The sequence below is a fragment of the Hakea prostrata genome, chromosome 4, assembly GCF_041222555.1.
Source record: "Hakea prostrata isolate BN-2017 chromosome 4, UWA_Hpros_2, whole genome shotgun sequence".
Classification (NCBI taxonomy): domain Eukaryota; kingdom Viridiplantae; phylum Streptophyta; class Magnoliopsida; order Proteales; family Proteaceae; genus Hakea; species Hakea prostrata.
Genome location: NC_142603.1, coordinates 30,221,359 through 30,242,088, shown reverse-complemented (window position 1 = coordinate 30,242,088; position 20,730 = coordinate 30,221,359). Strand labels below are relative to the sequence as shown.

The window sequence follows — 20,730 nt, the reverse complement described above, 5'->3', positions numbered from 1 at the left end:
AGCTTCCTCAAAAACAACCCGATCCTCCACCATCGGGGTAGGGGCCTCCATGCCCATGAGAGCCTTGGAGGAAGATGCCAATGAGGCAATAGCTGTGATCTCCGGGATTAGGATGACAAGAGATGGAGTCACACTTTCCTCCTCAGAGAAACCAAATGGCCATTTTCTCTGAGGAAGATGCTAACGAGGCGACGGTTGGTGCCTTTGGAATCCGAACTTTAGAGGAAGGGGTATCTTCTACCTTTTTAGACTCGACAACATTTTTCTCTATTGAGGTAGTCTTTTTAGCAACCCTTGCCCGAACGGCATTCGGATTAAACCTTGGAGGCACTGCAAAGAATGAACAAGCACACCTGTTAGAATGCAGGGCCTAAAACCCTAGAAGTATCCAGGGCGAACAAGAAGGAAACCTAGACCAAAGTGATTGGTCTTCTCCCAAATATGATCAGAAATACTTTTGACGTCAAAAACAAAGATTCCAACGCCAAAAAGATGACTATGAAGCAACGGTCTAGAGTGTTTTACTCCGAAGTTTACTAGAAAGAAAAGGACAAGAAAAGGAAGAACTTACTCATTCAAAGCCTTGCTGCAAATCTTCAAACGACGAATCTTTGGACAAGAGGAACGAGGTTTATGAGCGTAAGGAAGAAGAAGTTTGTAGAGTTCTGGTGTTACAACATTCGTAAAGGATGCAAATAAGGTGTTGAAGCACGTCAAAGGGGTTTAAATAGCCCATTGAGGTGATATGAAGAGACATGGCTCAAGCAAATCAAGGGCCAAAAAAGAGTGACAGTTTGAATACCGATTGCCAGATCCCAGATCAACGGCTACAAACTAATGACCTTTTGAATTCGAAATAAATGAGGTAGAGTTGTCGCAAGCTTCCACGTGGCAAGATAAACACCAGTTACAAAGGAGTGCAGCTCGAGAAACGAATTGTCGCCCATTTGCAATAAATGTGAGGGAACGGAAATAATTTATTGGGAAGGTAAACCCAAAAATAGTTATGAGAAAAAACGTTTGGTTTTCTCCAGAAGGATCGTGCCGAATGTAGCATTCGCAAATGTCAAAGGACAGGAATTGATTGTAATAGTAAGGAAACTTCAAGTTTTGCAAAGCATTGCCTCGGGAGACTGAATGAGACCCCCGAACGAAGCATCGATTCTACACCGAATGAGACTCCCGAACGACGAGGCCAAAGCTTATCCCGAACGTGGCTAGTCGTCAAGTGTACAAGGCTCCCGAGGGAGCCGCGAGCTATATCCGATGGAGGCAGGTCATCATATTCTGGATATTCCCGAAAGGAAAATCCCATAAATCAATCATGGTAGTAAGCACGAAATTCTTACGACAAGCAATTATGGTCAATTCATATATTTATGAAATGGCCATAGGGGGCCAACCCTTACCCAAAAAAAAAAAAAAAGATTTCTCATTCTGGTGTTGGTTGATGAACTGGAGTGGTTGAAGGATCTGTAGTTGAGGCCTGCTCCCGGGGGTTCTAATTCTCGCCAACTGCCTCAATCTCGGGAAGGGGTGGAGAATCACTAAGGTAGGCATCAAGATCAGGATCGGATGGATAGGAATCATCGTCTTCAGCCTATCAAAAACTTCAGAGTGACAAATTTCTTGAAAGGAAGTGTCAAATGAAGGATCAGCCGAAAGAATGGCCTCCCACACATCATTTTGTCCCTCCCAGTAGGCCTGAGTGTTGTAGGGGAGCATCAGTATGCTGAAGGGAACACTGTTCAAGTATTTTTGCACACATGCCTTCCGAAGATCCTGGGAAAGGTGTTCGGGCTTGGAGGGAAGAACCATTTGTTGAAGATCTCCATTTTCCTTGGTCAGGATTTCAACCCTCCTGCCAAGATCAGCAGCAGTCCCTTCAAATTTCTTTGACTCACGAGTTAAAGCTCCAATGCGGCTGTTGGCCAGATCGAGATCTTTCTTAAGATGCCCAATTGAGGCATTTTCCTCTTGAGTGCAGCCACTTCTTTCTTCAATCGGGCAAAATCTGAGTCCGCCAACCTCATCTGCTCCTCATAATATTGAAGTTGGGAGAAAATGTGGCCTATTCGGTTCAAGGCCTCAATTTGTTGATAGAAGTTCTCCATAGCGGTCCTGATAAGATGGAAAATTGTCAAAAAACTCTGAAGGATACTGTAACGAAGAAGTTAGCAAACCAGAAAAGACAATTACCTGGTAGAAGTACGAACAAATGCATCGTCATTGAGGGACTCAAAGGCTTGACGGTCGGTTGGCATCAGACAAAGCGAACTCCACTCGGAGGCTTTCTAAGGATCTATCGTAACCCGATCGGAGGTGCTCAAAGTCCATTGGGGAATGAAGACCTCCTCCGATCCCTGAGTCTTCTTTTGCTTCTTCGGGATAGTGGCGTCGATCAGGTCATGCCTCCTTTTGTTTCGGACAAGAGGAGGGATAACCTCATCCTCCTCGGCAGGCTTCTTTCCTTTCTGCGAGCCTTCACCCACGGGTCTTGGTATCCTTAAGCTCCGAGTGGGCAGCTTCGGGGTGGGGGAGGCAGTTTTCTCAGCAACAGCTCCTTGAGCCTCTATTACTATTCGAGGAGATCTTTTCTTTGCGGCCTCAACCCATGGTCGCATTGGCCCGGATGGTGTCTGGGTTAACTCTGGGAGGCACTGCAAAAAAGATGGAATTACAGATCTCGAGGAAGTGATATAATGATAGGGAAAAACATGAAGATCAGAAAGCTCACACTTAGCTAGCCCCCAATACTGAAGGACATCTGTGTATTCCATCTCCAAACCGTGAATCTCTTGGAACCACGAAATTGACTTGATTTTTTTGGCGGCAGCTTGTTCGGCGTCGTTCAACGGAAGAACGTGATTAGGCTCGGTGTAGGAATCAAGCCGCTTCCAACTGATCTGGAAGTTCAAATCTTTTTGGGGCGCTTGGCAGAAAAAGTACCGATGGCGCCACCCTTTATGGTTAGAAGGACAAGTACCCCTGGCTAAGATATTGCCCGACCATCCAAGCTCAGTCTTGTTATGCTTGGACAAAAAAACCCAACCTGGAGGGTGGGATTGAGAAAGAGCATAGAAATGTACAAAAAGAGCAAGAGTGGGTTTGGTGCTAAGTTCGAAGCACAAACCTAGGAAGCCAACAATATGATGCCAGCTATTGGGGGGAAGCATTCCAGGACAAATCTCCCAGTGATTCAAAACGGCAGAAAACAAAGGATTGAAAAAGGGAAACCAGACTCCACTCTCTAGAGTGTCTAGATACAACGAAAAATTGTCAGAAAGATTCAAGTTGGCTCTCTCATTAGAATTGGGAAGCCGAAGAAAATAATTGGAAGGAAATTCAAAATGTTGAAATGCCGAAGTCAACTCGGCATCGGTATATTTAGAGACATAAGAACTGGGGTCTTCTTTGGATCTCTTAGATTGCCGAGGGGCCTTGGCAGGCACCTTCAAAGGTTTGGAGGGCTTGGAATAGAGAGGAAGGGTCGGAACCTTAATCTCTTTCCTTTGGCTTACTTCATCAAACTCACGCCAAACCTCAGTTAGTCTTTGTTCTTCATTCTATGATTGTTTGACAGAAACAAAAATAGTGGTCTCGCCACCGGAATCGCCCTGATCGGCGTAACGTTCAGGGGAGCCATCGTCAGAGATTTTACCGCTTACCATTGCAAGAGAAGTCTGGCTGTGGCTTTTAAATAAGAAAAGAAACAAATGTGAAAGTAAAAGGAGTAACTAAAGCAAGCAAAGAGAGCAAGAAAGTTACTAAACCTTACTTGTTTGCTGTAGTAAGAAGCTTGGAAGCAGAAAGGCAGTTAGGGCACAGAGAAGACGACGACAAGTTTTTGAGTTGCAGACGAGAATGAAATTTAAAAAGTAACAGGCGGTTTTTAAATAAGCCAGCCGGTGGACATGTGTATGATCAAGATCAGTCTAGATTGATGATCTCGATCGGGCGACGATTTGAAAAGGCAAAAATGAATCAAATCGAAAGTTTTAAGTTTAAAAGCAATGATGGTTTCGGCTATGACAGACACGTGGCAACTCCCGCATAAAAGCTGAAGACATTCGCGTAACTCGAGGAGAGTGACGACACAACAGCATTAAATGCGACTTGACATTTATGAGGACAAGCAATCGTTCGGATTCCTTGTTCGGTTTTCACATTCGGTATAAATCATACCAAGCCCTTGGCATTCCCGAACGCTTGGTCTAGGGGGCTCGTGATACGGGAAAATATCGCTGAACCGGGTCTGTCCTTGGTTCAGCCATCAACCCCGGTCGGAGACTAACTGACCAAGTTAGGTTCGAGCGAACCGAGTTCGGAGATGGCATGTTTAGGAAGAAACCAAGTACGTTCAACGAGCAAGCACGAGTCCGAGATTCTCGGGATGAATAACCCGTCAAAGAGACGGTTATCAACACTAGCGGGAGTGGACGACCATGCCAACTCGGATAATCGTCATGACCTAATATCAAGATCGTGCAACCAGGGGAGGTTATTCATTACCCCACTAACGGGTATAACTGTCAAGATATGATGGTCATTAAAAGAAGGCATGTACAAGTTCAACGAACGGGATTAAGAGGTAAACTCTATATAAGTCAAAACCTACGTACAAAGAAGGTATCTAAATCGTACCAATTATTGTATTTTTACTTTAGCTCTGCAATAAGCCAGAGCCTTTGTGATCAGTTCATTAACTGACTTAGCCATCGGAGGTGGACTCCTGACCCCCACGGTCGGGCCACATCTGAAGATTGTTTGCAAGTCTTATCAGGTGATCTAAGGGCTAAGCAGATTTTGGACGCATCAACTCCCAAACATAAAAGCTAAAGACGTTCGCGTAACTCGAGGAGAGTGACGACACAACAGCATTAAATGCAACTTGACATTTATGAGGACAAGCAATCGTTCGGATTCCTTGTTCGGTCTTCACATTCGGTATAAATCATACCAAGCCCTCGGCATTCCCGAACGCTTGGTCTAGGGGGCTCGTGATACAGGAAAAATATCGCTGAACCGGGTCCGTCCTTGGTTCAGCCCTCAACCCCGATCGGAGACGAATTGACCGAGTTAAGTTCGAGCGACCGGGTTCGGAGATGGCATGTTTAGGAAGAAACCAAGTACGTTCAACAAGCAAGCACGAGTCCGAGATTCTTGGGATGAATAACCCGTCAAAGAGACGATTATCAACACTAGCGGGAGTGGACGACCATGCCAACTCGGATAATCGTCATGACCTAATATCAAGATCGTGCAACCAGGGGAGGTTATTCATTACCCCACTAACGGGTATAACTATCAAGATATGATGGTCATTAAAAGAAGGCACGTACAAGTTCAACGAACGGGATTAAGAGGTAAACTCTATATAAGTCAAAACCTACATACAAAGAAGGTATCTAAATCGTATTACCAATTATCGTATTTTTACTTTAGCTCTGCAATAAGCCAGAGCCTTTGTGATCAGTTCATTAACTGACTTAGCCATCGGAGGTGGACTCCCGACCCCCACGGTCGGGCCACATCTGACGATTGTTTTGCAGATCTTATCAAGTGATCTAAGGGCTAAGCAGATTTTGGACGCATCAAATCCCAAACATAAAATTCAACTAATTCCAACTTTTAGACCGAATTCATAACTCCACGGGATTCGATTATGAAAAATCATTTAACATAAGTAATCAAATGGTTATTAAAGGTCGAATTCATGATTCAACGGATTTATAATCCATAGTATCATATAGTCAAACACAATAAGAATATATAATAGTTGGAACTAGAAGATCTCTCTCTCTAGCAAACAGCTTGCACTGCCAACCTCTTGGGAGAGTTGGAATTGGGGCTGCTTGATCCAAAAGTTGCACCCGAAACATTGATCGAACAAGACTCCTTCCCAGAGCATGAATTCTGCACAACGGATAGAGTGTTGGGAGCATCATCAGTACCTTTCTTGAATGACCCACATGTGCCTTGAGGATCTCCATAGCTAGCAAATTCAATAGCAGAGATTTTGCCATCTTCGCATGAGAGTTCTAGCACACTCCCCTCATATGCATTCCCACATACTTTGGCTACTGTGATTGTTTGGAAATTTATCTCTGTAGGATTTCCACCCATTTCTTCAAACAAGATCAATGTGTTTCGCTTAGCATTCAAGAATGATCGTGGGATGTGATACCTGCAATAATTTCAATAGTAGTTTCAAAAGAACTGTAAATGGATAAATGGTGAAGGTACTCTATCTGGGCGTGTGTGGTGTATACTGTTCATGAACCTACACAATGACTAGTGAATTGATTATTGCATTCTTATAGAAATGTGGATTTTTTTGAAGTCTCATAATCATTTCACACTTCCTTATATCTTAGTATAGTACCATCTACTAGATCATAAATAAGATAGAGAACCAGAACCCCAAAAAAGAAATAAAATTTGAATCTGAATTTGGCTTTCCTGCTGGCAGGGCTAGGGCCAGGTCAAACCTAGGCTGAGGCTTGGGTTTCAAACATGGTCTATACAGATACCATAATCGGTTTCATGCTATATGGTCAGGGGATTTACGGCAGCTGCTGCTGCTGCCGCCAATGGCCGTATTTTGCTACGTCAGTGAAATATGAATTAATGGTTGAGATTCAAATAAGAAAGGTTTATGTGCAAATATTGATAATTTTTTTTTTATATTTTAAAGGATTAAATTGTCTTAATTTACAAACCAAGTCCCTCATTCACGGATTACCCAAAATCCTCATTCCAGACGGAGAAATTTGGAGATCGGTTTTCTTCCTTTGATCTTCTGTCTCATAGCTTTCTCCAGTAACTCACCTTGAAACAAAAGATTATGTTTTTCTTCCTGTTTTGAGATTTGATTCTTTTTCTAACCCTGTTTTTTATGTTTTTTTCTTTGGCAGATGCAGAGGTGTCAAGCAATATTGAGATAAACTATAGGCTTCTGGGCAATAATCTACCTTCCCCATCTCGATCCATGAAGCTCATCAAGAAACTGAAAGCAGATACCGTTAAGCTCTACGAACCAGAACTCAAAATCCTCAAAGCCCTTACTAAAACCGATTTTGAAGTAGCTGTCATGGTTCCTAACCAAATAATCTCAAACATCTCATCAAATCAAACCCTAGCAAACGAATGGGTCAAAACCGATCGTGTCCCCTTCTATCCCAAAGCCAGGATTCGAACCCCTTCGTTGGCAACGAAATCTTCAGCTACTACACCGACGAAGACAAACAAACCTGGTTGGATCTCCTTTCAGCGAGGCTAATGGGGGACTTGTTTTGTAAATTAAGAAAATTTAATTCCTTAAAATATAAACACATAAATTTTCCTTGTTTGAATTTTAACCATTCATCCAAATTTTGCTGATGTGGCAAAATCACGGCTGTCGGCAGCAGACAGCGACAGTGCAGCTGCTGCCGCAAATAAAAATCCATAGTCGGGAGGCAATAGAAAATGTAAACCTCAAACTTGTTCCATTCTAGACTAATTGGGCAACTTTGGCTCTGTTCTTAGAAACCCATATGCTAAATAGTATAAGAAGTGCAAGTAAGCTTCTTACCATCTTTGAGAAGGAAGCCCACAATCAGTCATGCATTTTTTGTCATTGAACTCTCCTCGATAATTACATATCTCGCATTGATAGCCATCAGGAGCTTTAGAAATCATGGTCGGCCAGTATCTTCCAATACTGTGTCCATTCACCCAAGCTTGTCCCTTTCCCATGCTCAACAAATCTATCACCACAGGATCATTTCCCAATGGAGCCTTGAAGCTTGTCTGTCATTATTACACACCAGTCTAAGTATTCAAATCCTATAATGTGTTACATCAAATCCATCTTGTAAATTCAAGGGTTTGGCTTAAATGGTAATTTATAAATATTTCATTCCATGAAGTCTAAGAGTTCGAATTTCTACCAAAAAAAAGAATTTCGATTTTCAAAGTCGGTGAAAACTGAAGATATATTATATATCTATATAAACAGGCCCCGATAAACCGGGGAAAAAAAAAAAAAACTACTTTATAGTTCTGGGGCCAGGAGATCGAAAGATTTCATGGATTATATAAGCTTTTTTTTCTTTCCTTTCACTTTAATGATTAACTTTTAAGGATGCATTTTTACCTAAAAAATTTCTAAAGAATGGTATTTTAATTTCTATTAGATGTCCCCCTGTACATAGCAGTGTTAGTTCTAAATAGTAAGAAGACATATTTGCTCATTCTTAAATTTTCTTATAAGTGAAAAAATAATTCAAAAGAACTATTGAAAATCAATTAGTTGTTATTTCTCACCTTCCTTCCTTTGTTTGTTTTAATATTTTTTTTCAATCTTTTGAAAGTCAAAATAATTTTAGAGGGTAAATGAGGATGGTATGATAATTTTGAAAATATAATAGATGTTTTTCTAAAAAAGAATCATCACACTTCATTATTCCATGTGTAATAATACAAATAATATATAAATCAAAACATATAAAGTGTCAACAGAAAATTTCTCAACAGCTATAATTTACAAATCAAGAGGTGCATATGTAATGCCCTTTCTTTAGTGATTAGCCTTTAAAAAAACACATTTATAGTACTGTTAGAATGATGAGGCTTAGTGATGACTCATCATACATTGTATTTCCAAAGTCTATCAAACTTCCCTAGTTTATCCTCAAACCCCCATTTTCTTTGGTCATCCTCAACCTAATCACCACGATGGAGGGCCCATAGGCTCATGAGACATGGGAAAGAGGGTGGGGGAAGGTGTGGAGGATAGAGGCTTGTACCTTAGACCTCATTGATCATTCCGCCTTTACATAAGAGGCTACTACTATTATGATAGAAGCATGCATCACCCTCAAACCCATTTTGATTTTCTTGGAAAAGAGCCACACAAAAAGTTTGGGGGGCGAGAGATGGAGAGAGAGGATGGGGGTGGGTGAAGAGCAACCATGAATTATTTAAAAAAAATTCCAAAAGTTTCACTTATATAAGAAGATTCAACAAGGTAAACATGTCTTTTTCTATCCAAATTAACAATATTAAGCATATGTGGATATTTGTAATATAATAAATTCTAGGGGTTGTAAACATAATATTTTGTAAGATCAAGAAGTGTACGTATAATTTTCTCAAAATATTACAAAAAAACAAAATTTGCTTCAAAATGGGGTTCAATGTAAAAATTTCTATTCGGCCTAAGATTTTCTAAGTGTTTTTTTTAATTTTTTTTTTATTATTATCATTCTCATACTAGACACAATGACTGAGGACCCACAAGCCCAAGGGTCATAAGAGGGGGGTGGAAGGAAGATGCAGTGTGGAGCGATTGGGGTTTAAACTCGAGACTTTCTTAATCTTACTACCTCTATATAGAAGTTACCACCAACAATGCCAAAAGCACATCAACAAGAATTATGTTTGGTCAAAAAACTTCATATTTGACTTGGAGGAAAAATTTTATGTATAAATACCTTATACCATGTCATTGGCTTCTTCAATGGAAGTTCTTCTATATTCCATTTTTTGTCCAAAGCTAATTTATCGTTGTAAAAATGCTTGTTCTCACCATTCAATCCAACCTACAATCAAAGAAGTTAGAATAAGATGAACTTGAGTTGTTCGTGAGTTTGAATCCTCTCCTTGGAGGGGGGAGTGATCAATGAGTTATAAGCTTTAGACACGGAAAATAATCTAATCCAAAGAGTAGGGGTAAATCCAATAAAGGTCATTGGATTAAAATATACATGTGACTTAATCCTACTACTCATTGAATAATCATTAGAAGATTTTTTTTCAAAATAAATTAATGACTTATTAGTATAATGTTACCTTATAAGACCATTGGTTTGCTGATAGATCTTTAGTAACATTACCATTTCCAATCAACTTAACTGGACCAAATATTCCAACCGGTACCAAATCCAGGAATGAACCATAATTCTACATGCACAAAAAAAAGATAAGTATATAAATTTTATTGAGGTTAAATATTTTTTAGTAATTGAAAATAATTAATTACCGCTAATCCAACTGTGGCACTCAGTAAAGATAGATGATTACGGCCCTTCTTCAATTTGACTGGTTTTTCAAACGTGAAATTATGACCACCACTACTCCAATCAGATGCTGTTATTCCACCAAATTAATTTACAAATTTAAATTAATAGCTGCGAATCTAATTACATTTAAATCAGCATTAACAATTAAACATGAAGTTAATTTAAGGTGATCAAGTTTAGATTATTACCCATTCTCTTCTTGTTGACAAAAGCATGAAGTACATGGCCTGATGAATTCACATGGAGGATTGCTTTCTGCCCGAAAGATTTATCAATATTCACGCTGAATTTAAGATCCCAACAACAACCTCATTAATAGAGTGAAACATGACACAGTAGAATAAGGGTGCAGGTTTAGGTTTTGGTTTTGATTGCCCTAATCCACCATGACCACCTTAAACCCAAATAAGGTCTGAATTTAAAGCTCTAGATTTGAAGCCGGATCAGAAAAGAGTTTTTTACCTAGGCATGTCATCTTGAAGATATTTTGAACAATGGTCAAAAAGGGGTGGGGGTGTTGGAGGAACAATGGTCAAAACAGCTACCTTGTCATGTACCATAGATAGTCACTCGTATCACTGGTTACTGCTTTCTGTTCGAGAAGCTTATTAGCAGTGAGTGATCCCTTTCCTGTAAGGGCATCTCCCATGGGCTCATCCTTCCACACCCAATTGAATTTACTTTCAAGATTGCTTGGTTTTTTTGCCTTCAGGGTTGTCTGTGTACTGACCTGGGTGGAAAGAGAAAAAAACACAAAAAAAATTGAATTTTCTAAGACAGTGAAAATCAATAATTACAAGAAGGGATTAAATTCTTTTTGTTTACCTTGGCAGTGTTGTAGACCTCTTTGTTGCAGTCAGCAAGAATACTAACAGACCAAGCAGGCAGGAAATACTTGCCATTATTTCCGAGGTCAATATTGACATCTTGTTTTGCATTAATGTTGCTCAAGAAACAGATAGTTTTTTTGGTAGAGGTGTCTGTAAATGTTGTTAACTACAAACAAAACCAAATAACAGTAGTTACTTCCACTATCATTGGGTTCCAGTGATGTACAAGAAAACACTTCTATCTTTAGTAAAGTAAAAATGTGCTCCATGGTAGTTATCATAGTTGCCAAGACTTTTGCTATTATGCGGTAAAAATTATATCCACACAAGTAGGGGTGGAGTCAAGATTTAACAAATTTCAAATTCTCCTTTTTTCTTCGGCCTTAGTAGTGGCGATTTGTGTGTCTTTGTTTTTAAGAAGTACTAATTATTGACAGTAACCTTGCTATCCATTGTGTTTACTGTTAAAAATCATTTTTTCAATCAAGGAGACTAAGTGCTGTTATTTCACAGCGTCTCTTTAGGAAAATTTCAAAAAATCAAGAAGGGCAGTCGGAGAGGGGCTCAGTGGAAAAATTTTGCAGCTGCCCCAAGACTAACCAGTGATAGAGTAGCTTACTTGATTTAAACCTATAGCTTGCTAACTTGAACAGTGATGGTTGAATGGTGGAAAAGCAAAACGGGTGGAAGAATTACTAAAGCTAGAGAAGTCATTGAAATACATACCGTAACATCGGTTTGGATGGCCTTGTGTGTAAATGACTGTTTCGTAAGAATCTTCTCGGCTGATTTGATCAATCCATGAAGTTGCTGTAGGTGTCCCCATTTTGGTTGATTCAAAAGACCTGAGAATTTTGATAGAAAAGAAAGTCGTTACAGAAGTGCCAATAAGATTTTCTGTCAGAATATTATAAGCTAGCACCCATTACGTCTATCTCTCCTCCTCTCATTGGTGAAGATGTCAAAAGTAAGGTACAGCTCAATGCAACGTTAAAGTTAACTCATTATGAAATAATGGCGAAAGGCTTGAGCAGAGAGAGAGAGTTTCTCAGATAGTGAAGGCAAGGATTTGTATGAACCAATATTAGGTTCATTTCTAATGGATGTTCTATTTCCTTGTAGATGTGTGACAAGCATCTTAGCATCACATCAAATGGTAAAAATTCATTTACAGATCACATCAATTAGTTGACTGATATGACTTGTAAATGGATTTCTATCATTTGATTTGATGCTGGAACACTTGTCACACTTGTCACACATCTGCAAGAAAATGAATGGTGGAAATGGACCTGATAAATTTTCGAATTTGTATACTGTAACCATCGTCGCTTGCCTAATATGAAATGATGATGATTACCGAATTCATCGAGTGGGGCATCGTAATCATAAGTGGTCGAGATATATGGGCCGCCAGCTGTCCGACCGAAATTGGTCCCACCATGGTACTGAAAGAAGTAACGAAAATATTAAATCTTTCTGAAAGATATCCATCCAAGTGATATTTTGGAGTTCTGATGAGACCCAGTACGTTAGTACATTTTTCTCAAAGATATATATATATATATATATATATATATATATATATATATATATATATATATATATATATATATATATATATATATATATATATATATATATATATATATATGTATGTTATTTATAGTTTAGGCTGTTGATTTGATTTGAGGAACTAACCATATAGTAGTTTTGGAGGACACCACCACTTTGGTAAAAACGGGCTACTGCAAAAGCAACGTCTTCAGCAGCCCTAATGTGGGTTGGGAGGCCCCAGCCCTTGAACCTGAGGAAAATGGATTTCAAATTATAATCTATTGAGCATATACAAATTTTCCGTATACTTACCAGCCAGTCCAATTCTCAGTCCACATTTTAGGACTTTTTGGGTTGTTTGGCTTCCAATCCCATTTGGTATAAAATCCATTGTTCGTATTTATCTAATGAAAAAAAAATGCATATCAATTAAAATCGATTAAGAAAAAATAGATATAAGATCGAGGTTCTGCACATAAACACCAAGAAATATGAAGAAATAAATCAAATCCAACAAGAATGACGCCGAGGTTTCACATGGTGCAAACACTGGTACGATGTTACATCCAGGGTAAAACTAAGTGTGTAAGTCAGTAAAGTATCAAATTTCAGTACTAAAACTGAAATCATGCCATACCAATTTCATACATACTATTGCATGTCAATACCATACTGGTATAGTCCGGCCTAAGCATGAAATTGATATGAGAAAACAATTTGAATACAGTAAAGTATGGTTTCAGTATGAAAGTCTCATGATAACAGTATGGAACATATAACCATGGTATGACATGGATAAAAACCAGTGTGGTAATTAGGTATGGTAAATCGGTATAATTTTGCTTCGGTACAAGACCCTAACAATGGTACCATTCTATACTATTTTTGAAACAATGATGTTTGGTACGGTTTTATACTTTTATATAATAAATCTCGGTGTCAATATACGGTTTTAAAACAAGACTGACAACCTTGAGTGAAACTAAAGATGATTGATAATGCAATTAAAATGTACAAGGTAGTGTTGGGAAAATGCCAATAAATACACTTTATTAGTGTCGATGATAACATACATGTACAAATTACTACTGATAAAATTGAGTTTCATACGTCTAGATCAAGCTGAATGTAATAAATGAAGAATATGAAACTAAGGGCAAGATTGATTAAAGCACCAATGGAGAGCCCACTCAAATGCATGATCAAGTCCCAAGCAAATGACTCAACCAAGACTAGACATGAGGACTTGAAGCTTGAAGACAAATATGGTGGATTGAAGTTCAAGATAAAGAAAAAGTGAAACTAGGATTTGGGACACGAAAAGCATCATGTAATCACACACATGCATCAAAAGATACTCATGAGTCATGACCTCTTAGACTGACTTGGATCGATAGGTTAGGAGAGTCATTTTGGATTTAGGGTTAGGATAAAAAGATCAAAACCTATTCGAAAATGAATATACACTTACTGTCTAAAACTGCTAGTTGTTTGGGCCCGAAATGGCGAATCGTTTGGGCAAGTAATGGCCTGCCGTTTGGTCTCAAATGGTAAACCAGTTAACTATGACATATACACCTAGAAGAAATGGACGCAGTTCATTTGGAGCAATGGTCCATTCTCAAATGGCATAATGGCAAACCATTATGGCCAAGAGGGCATGTTGTTTGGTCCAACAATCACATTAATGGCTATATTAACAAACAGCTCGCCATTTCAGTTAGAAAATTGATAGTTTTCTAGCTGTTGGGACTTGGAACATGGGACTTTTTGGGCATCTAGTTAAGCCAAATCACCCTCAATTGAGAGCCTCTACACAGTGCTTTGATTACAAAGCTCATACATATTTTCAAGCTCTCAATTTCTCAAAATCAACGTGTGCTCTCGCCTTCTCACCCCTAGCTACCCGTTCCTTACAACACATTTCAAAGATTCTAAGCAAGCTTATAGGAGCTATGCTGAAGTGATTGAAGGCTTTTGAGTTATTCAAAATGCTGCAAATCTTCCTCTTTACGGATTCATTCCATTTGCAACACTCACTAAAAGGATAAAGTATCAACTCCCTTGATAGGTAGTAGCGTTCCTTAATTCTTGTAACTTTATTGTTTCAATTTTTGTCTATAGGGAGAGTAAAATCTGTAGATGGCGCTCTCGCTCTTGGATATACAAAGATTGTAAAAAATGTTTTTATCCTTAACCAATAAAGATTGATAAGAGTTTGATTCTCTACCCATTGTATTGAAAGAGATCAGTAGTAGAAATCTCTTTTGTAACCAACGGAAAAGTAAACATAAACTTGATAAGTTGAATCACTATTATTTTTTGTGTTGTAGATTGATTGCATTTACTTTATTTAATTCAAATTTATTAATTTAATCTTGAATTTGCACCTAATTGAAGATTTGTATAATCCACTAAAGATAACCTATTCACCCCCTAGGTTACTTAATAGGTAGAGAGATACGGGCAAGAATACCAAAAGTTGCATGAAGAACTCTACTAAAAAAACATAAAAATAAAAAGTCCAAGTCTCATTTGTCTTCTTGGTTACACAAGAAAACAGTAAAACATGAAAATTTTCTTCTACTTATAATCAGTTAGGTCCATAGGCATAGGTCATCTTCGAGCATGGATGGACTCCACTATCATCACAAACCTTGAGTCTCTGTTGCTACATGGATATCTCTTGTGTCTTACGAATCGTCACATGTGACATTTTGAGATCCAACGACTTTGATTACAAGAGTGGAAAAACTCACAATCATTGGATCCAAAAAACATCACGTGTTCCGATTTGAGAGCAATGAACAAAAATTTTAAAAACTTCACAAAGTTCCTTTTCAATTTACATGATATGGGACAAACTCTGAAATGAGCGGAAAAAAATTCGGGACACACATACCAGATATTTATGCATTCATTAGAATAGATAGTTTAAAGCTAGTAAAAAGGAGTACCATAGGTGGTGGAGCATTATTTTGTTGACACATGATCCATGGAATGCCTATATTTTGATCTACAGCCATCTTTGCACACCACTGAATATACTTTACCCCTGCTTCTCCATAAGGCTTCATGATATCTCCATATTCATTCTCGATCTTTTACATATAAAGCAAACAAAATTATTAGAGGTTTTTTACATGAGCCCCCTCCATTTTCATGGAAAACAAACCGCACCCCCTCTAAAATCAAAATCTTGCAAATATCCCCTCTACCATTAACCCCGTTACTTAGGATTGTTAAATAATTTAATATGACCATATTACCCACAAATATTGTAACGTTTGAACTTTTTATTTTCAAGAATTTTTTACATGAGCCCCCCCTCCATTTTCATAGGAAACAAGGTGCACCCCCTCTAAAATCAAAAACCTTGCAAATACCCCTCCACTATTAACCCCGTTATTTAGGACTATTAAATAATTTTAATATGACCATATCACCCTCAAATATGGTAACATTTGAACTTCTTATTTTCAAAGCCATACCACCTCACTCCTCACAGTTACTCACGATGCCTCGTAATCTGTCATCACTACTACCAATCAACGCCCACGATTACCACATGAGGAACATTTGAGGAGAAACAGTACGTAACTCATCTTGAGGAGAAGAAGCGTTGCAGGAGAAGAAGAAAAAAAATGCAAGTGAGGTACGTACTACTTCTCCTCAAATGTCCCTCTAGTGGTAATCGTGGGCGTTGATTGGCAGTGATGATGATAGATTACGAGGCATCGTGAGTAACCGTCAGGAGTGAGGTGGTATGGCTTTGAAACTAAGAAGTTCAAACATTACCATATTTGAGGGTAATATGATCATATTAAAATTATTTTACAGTCCTAAGTAACGGGGTTAATGGTGGAGGGGATATTTGCAAGTTTTTTTTATTTTAGAGTGGGGTGCGCCTTATTTCCCATGAAAATGGAGGGGGCTCATGTACAAAATTATTGAAAATAAAAAGTTCAAACGTTACCATATTTGAGGGTAATATGGTCATATTAAAATTATTTAACAGTCCTAAGTAACAGGATTAACGGTGGAGGGGGTATTTGCAAGGTTTTGATTTTAGAGAGGGTGTAGTTTGTTTCTCATGAAAATGGAGGGGCTCATGTAAAAAACTCAAGCTATTACAAATAATTAGTAATGTTAATTATGGAGATAAGCACTTTTAATAAATAAAAACAATGGAAAACTATTTGATGGAAGACAAACCTGTGCAAGAATTATGGGTCCTCCTTGTGGTCCAAAGAGGTTTTCTTGTTTAGCCATCTCAACTATTTTGGTGGTGAACTTTTGCATCTCGTCCTGTAAATTAAGATCCAAGAGAATAATTAAAAGAAAGAAATTAGTTAATGGTTGTTGGTAAATGAAGTAGCCCTAAACTAATATGTTTTTCAAACCTTGTAAACTTGATTATCTGTCCTCATCTCAATTCCTGGCAGATTATGTAACCACACTGGGAATCCTCTGATATATGTATATATAAAAAAAAAAAGAGAAAGAAATGGAACTCAGTGAATGTGAAATATGTATAGTAATGAAATGGTAGAGGTTATTTGTTAAGTGTTCATTCCAATTCTAGCGGAGGAGAGTGGGAACGATCACAATACCACCACACAGTAATAATTGAAATCAATTTTTTTTTATAATTGAAATACTAGCTTTATTAATTTTTTTTTTAATGAAAGAAAAACGTCATTATAAGTTTATAACTCAAAAGAGTTATTCCATGAGCTTTTTTCTTTTTGGGTTAGATATTTATGCTTTAATTTACTAATATTTTGTAAGAAAATTGTCCATTATTAATAATTTACCTCTATTTTGAATATGTGTAGACCTATTTTTGAATATGATAAAATAATTCAGAAGTGAGAATTCCATTGGGCCAAACATGAGCCTTAACAATATATGTAGCAAAAAACCATCAGTCATTCTCTAATGGAAAGGTGATACAGACTCTCATTCTTTGGCCTCCTATATTGAATCTTGGTTATGCCCCTGCCTTTGGAATATTACCATAAATTAATACCATACCAAATTAAAAATCGTTTTTTAAACACCTACCATATTGTTTTTGAAATGGATTCGGTATAATCTAGTTTTATACGGTTGGTTTCGGTTTTGGACAGGATTGACATTTCATACACAACTCCTACCGGTCATCAAGTTCTATTCAATGTATGAAATACTTACCCGTAGTTCCATTCTGCACAGACATAAGGACCAATGCGAAGAATGGCGTACAACCCAGCTTCTTGCACTGTCTTGAAGAATCGGACGAAGTCTAAGTTTCCGTCAAAATGGTACTGATTTGAGAGGAGACATGAAACAAAATAGAGGGAGGTGCAGCAAGAGTTAGGATTTTTAATAAGTATGTATTGTTCATAGAATACCACTTTACAGTTTGAGAGATCAAAACCTGGCCACGTTGGGGCTCATGGGAATTCCAGAAAATGTAAGTCTCAATTGTATCAAGTCCACCCTCTTTTGCTTTGTTGATAAGGTCTGGCCACATCTGAATCAACAATGAAGAAATTAGAAGTGTATGATTGAGCAACTAAAGATTGAGAGTGCTCATTATGATCATATAGTTCTGAGGCCAACGTCGGAGTTAGGATTTAACACGGGGGGTCGAATAATATTCACAAAATTTCTACTATTAACTTAAAAAGAAAACTAGGGAGGTTTTATCAACTAGTTTACCTCAGGTGTGCTGCGTGGGTAATGGATAGATCCTGAAATAAGAATTCTGGGTTCTCCATTGAGCAGCAGTTGGCCATTGTCATATGTGACCTGAGTTGGTGCTGCATGTGTCAATAGTGAATTTGAAGAACATAGCAGGGTTATCAGACCTAGAACCAGTTGCATTTCTCTCCAAGATTCCATCAATAACTCTAGTCTTTTTTTAATCCAACATATCTCTTGTCTAGAGAAACAACTTATATTTAGGCAGATTTGAATCAGTTAATCTGGTAAACCAAAATTCTAAAATTAAGCTAAAAAATGTAATCTCATAATCGAAATTTCTATGATCTCTCAACGGAATTTTCGATGGCTTGACAAAGATTGTCCACAGAATCAAGCCTCAAAAAAACCTTTTTCCTTTTGTAGTAAGCTGGAAACCCGTGAGACACGTTCAATGTGCTTTAGTAATTTAGAATATTTCAAATACTGATTATTAATTTGTCATCTCTTCTAATATATTAAACTTCATGGTTGCGAAGTAAATAGAACTTCAGTTTGGGATACGCATTATATGCTTCCTAATTTCGTGGATCCATTGAGTGCCCGCCACAACTTAGAATGCCAAAATTTGAATTTGGAAATGGAGATTGACTATCAATCATAAGTTCAGTACTTTTGCTTTTCTTTTCTTTTCTTTTCTTTTTTTTTTTTTTTTTTTTTGAACAGATGTCTTACTGTGTCCGGTTGTCAAGACAAGGAACCGAAGGAAAAGAAATCAAATCAAATGTCAACCATACGGGATGCATGATGCTATGTTCAAGTGGCTTGAGGGTTTACTTCATGTGTTGTGGTGAAGACTAATTTTTACCATTTAAAATGTTTTGGGGCCCATTTAGGGGCCTAAATGTGCTTAAACAGCAGTTTTTTATACCAAATATGCATAGGTCTTGCATAGAATTTTGAGTTCTTCAAATTTATTTGGAGGTCATGTCTTGAGTTTTAGACGTTTTTGGTACAAGCATTTTGGTCTTTTTCTTTGAAAGAGGGTTTTCACCGGCTCTACACTAATAGTCTCTATAAGAGTTAAGAAGGGTAGAAAATGGCTAGGTTGTACTTTATATCTGGTCTTCTTCTTTGAAAGAGGGTTTTCACCGGCTCTACACTAATAGTTGGCTAGGTTGTACTTTATATCTGGTCTTCTTCTTCATAGTGAAACATCATGTCTACTTGGCTGCATGGACATAGCAGGGTGAATCACGTAAATTTTGTCTTGTATGTGTGTGCTTTTGCATTGCCTTTCAAACATTGTACATCATTGAAAGGGTATTTTCATCTTTTAAGGAAAACTATTAATAATGAATGTGACAAATGTTTTGATTTATTTCAGGATAGCACTGAATATTAGGTCGTGTTCTTTGACCTCTTGAGTGTACCACGACCGAACCTTGGGGGATAGTCCCAATCCTATCCACAAAAGATGAGTGAGTGCAGGCCAACTTTGGTGGCCAGCTAGCCACCTCCGGAAAGCAAGTCAGATTTGAATACAACACAACCCTGAGAATGGGGGTTAGGGGTATTCCCCGAGAACTCATCTTCCCAAGGTCTTGGATCGAGCCCCTCAGTCTAAGTGGTAGTCTTTAGGCGTCCATCCTAAGGTCCGAGGTCGAAGCCCCCAACTCAATAATTCTCATGCCATTCTTGTTGAGGTCTGGAGCTTTGAGCAGTGTCCTAAAATTAATTAGGCCCTTGGTTTCTTGAGGTCTAGGTCAACACCCTCAACCTCGATAGCGTCTTTGGTGATGTCTTGGGGTTGTACTCTTCGGTCTGCCTTGTTTGTAACCGATGCTAATCAGCCCAATCATTGGTTCAGGACTAACTAGTGAGACTTGGTACAGAATGGTTCAACAATATGTAACTCAAGGATGTTGATAATTTCCGATCCCAAAATATATGATGTGCATTTTGAAACATATTTCCCTTCCAGAACCAACAACTTCTCTACAAATTTCAAAAAATGTGTTGACATACCAATAGAACATAAAAGGATAAAATCCAAACAAGGAAAAGCATAATTGATAAAACAAACAACTTGAGCACTTTAGACTAATAGAATACATCATCATTAGTAGGTGTCTTCCAGACTTTAACCTACCCTAAGTTTAGTAAGTCACGCCATGGAGTATGGGTGAATTCAAATTTCTTGAACCTTTTCTCACTAGTGTGGCCAAACCTTAACAACCATATTCTACTACTCAACCTTTTAGATCAAACCCTATAATTTTAACTTGGACATTTGTTTAGGCCCTACCCCTATCTTGGCATCGTGAATGTTTTAGAAAGCTTGCTTTTGAATTTTCTTTATAGGCCTCACTTCTCTACATTCACTTAGTTTATCCATCTAGCATGTATCACATATAACAACTTATTGGCTAATTAAGAGTTTTACAACTCACCCTCCGTTCATTGCAGTAGGTACTATACTTTTATCTAAATAGGATAAGCAACATTAATAGTACTAACAAGTTAACTAGTGATTTCGGTGTTACCCATTGAACCTGTTTCTAGGGCCCTCCTATCACATGGGTTAG

General features: G+C 38.1%; 1 protein-coding gene across 1 annotated transcript; it reads right to left on the bottom strand.

Moving 5' to 3' along the window:
• Window positions 1-5,802: 5,802 nt before the first annotated feature.
• LOC149018673 (beta-galactosidase-like) lies at window positions 5,803-18,343 on the bottom strand. The gene is made up of 18 exons (XM_089154411.1): window positions 18,161-18,343; window positions 17,877-17,972; window positions 17,651-17,763; window positions 16,858-16,924; window positions 16,670-16,762; window positions 15,412-15,555; window positions 12,767-12,858; window positions 12,599-12,704; window positions 12,258-12,345; window positions 11,624-11,742; window positions 10,893-11,063; window positions 10,613-10,797; window positions 10,256-10,350; window positions 10,028-10,134; window positions 9,838-9,948; window positions 9,480-9,587; window positions 7,577-7,794; window positions 5,803-6,187 (listed from the first exon to the last, which is right to left on the bottom strand). The coding sequence occupies exons 1-18, from the start codon at window positions 18,341-18,343 to the stop codon at window positions 5,803-5,805; spliced, it is 2,481 nt and encodes an 826-aa protein (XP_089010537.1).
• Window positions 18,344-20,730: the final 2,387 nt, after the last annotated feature.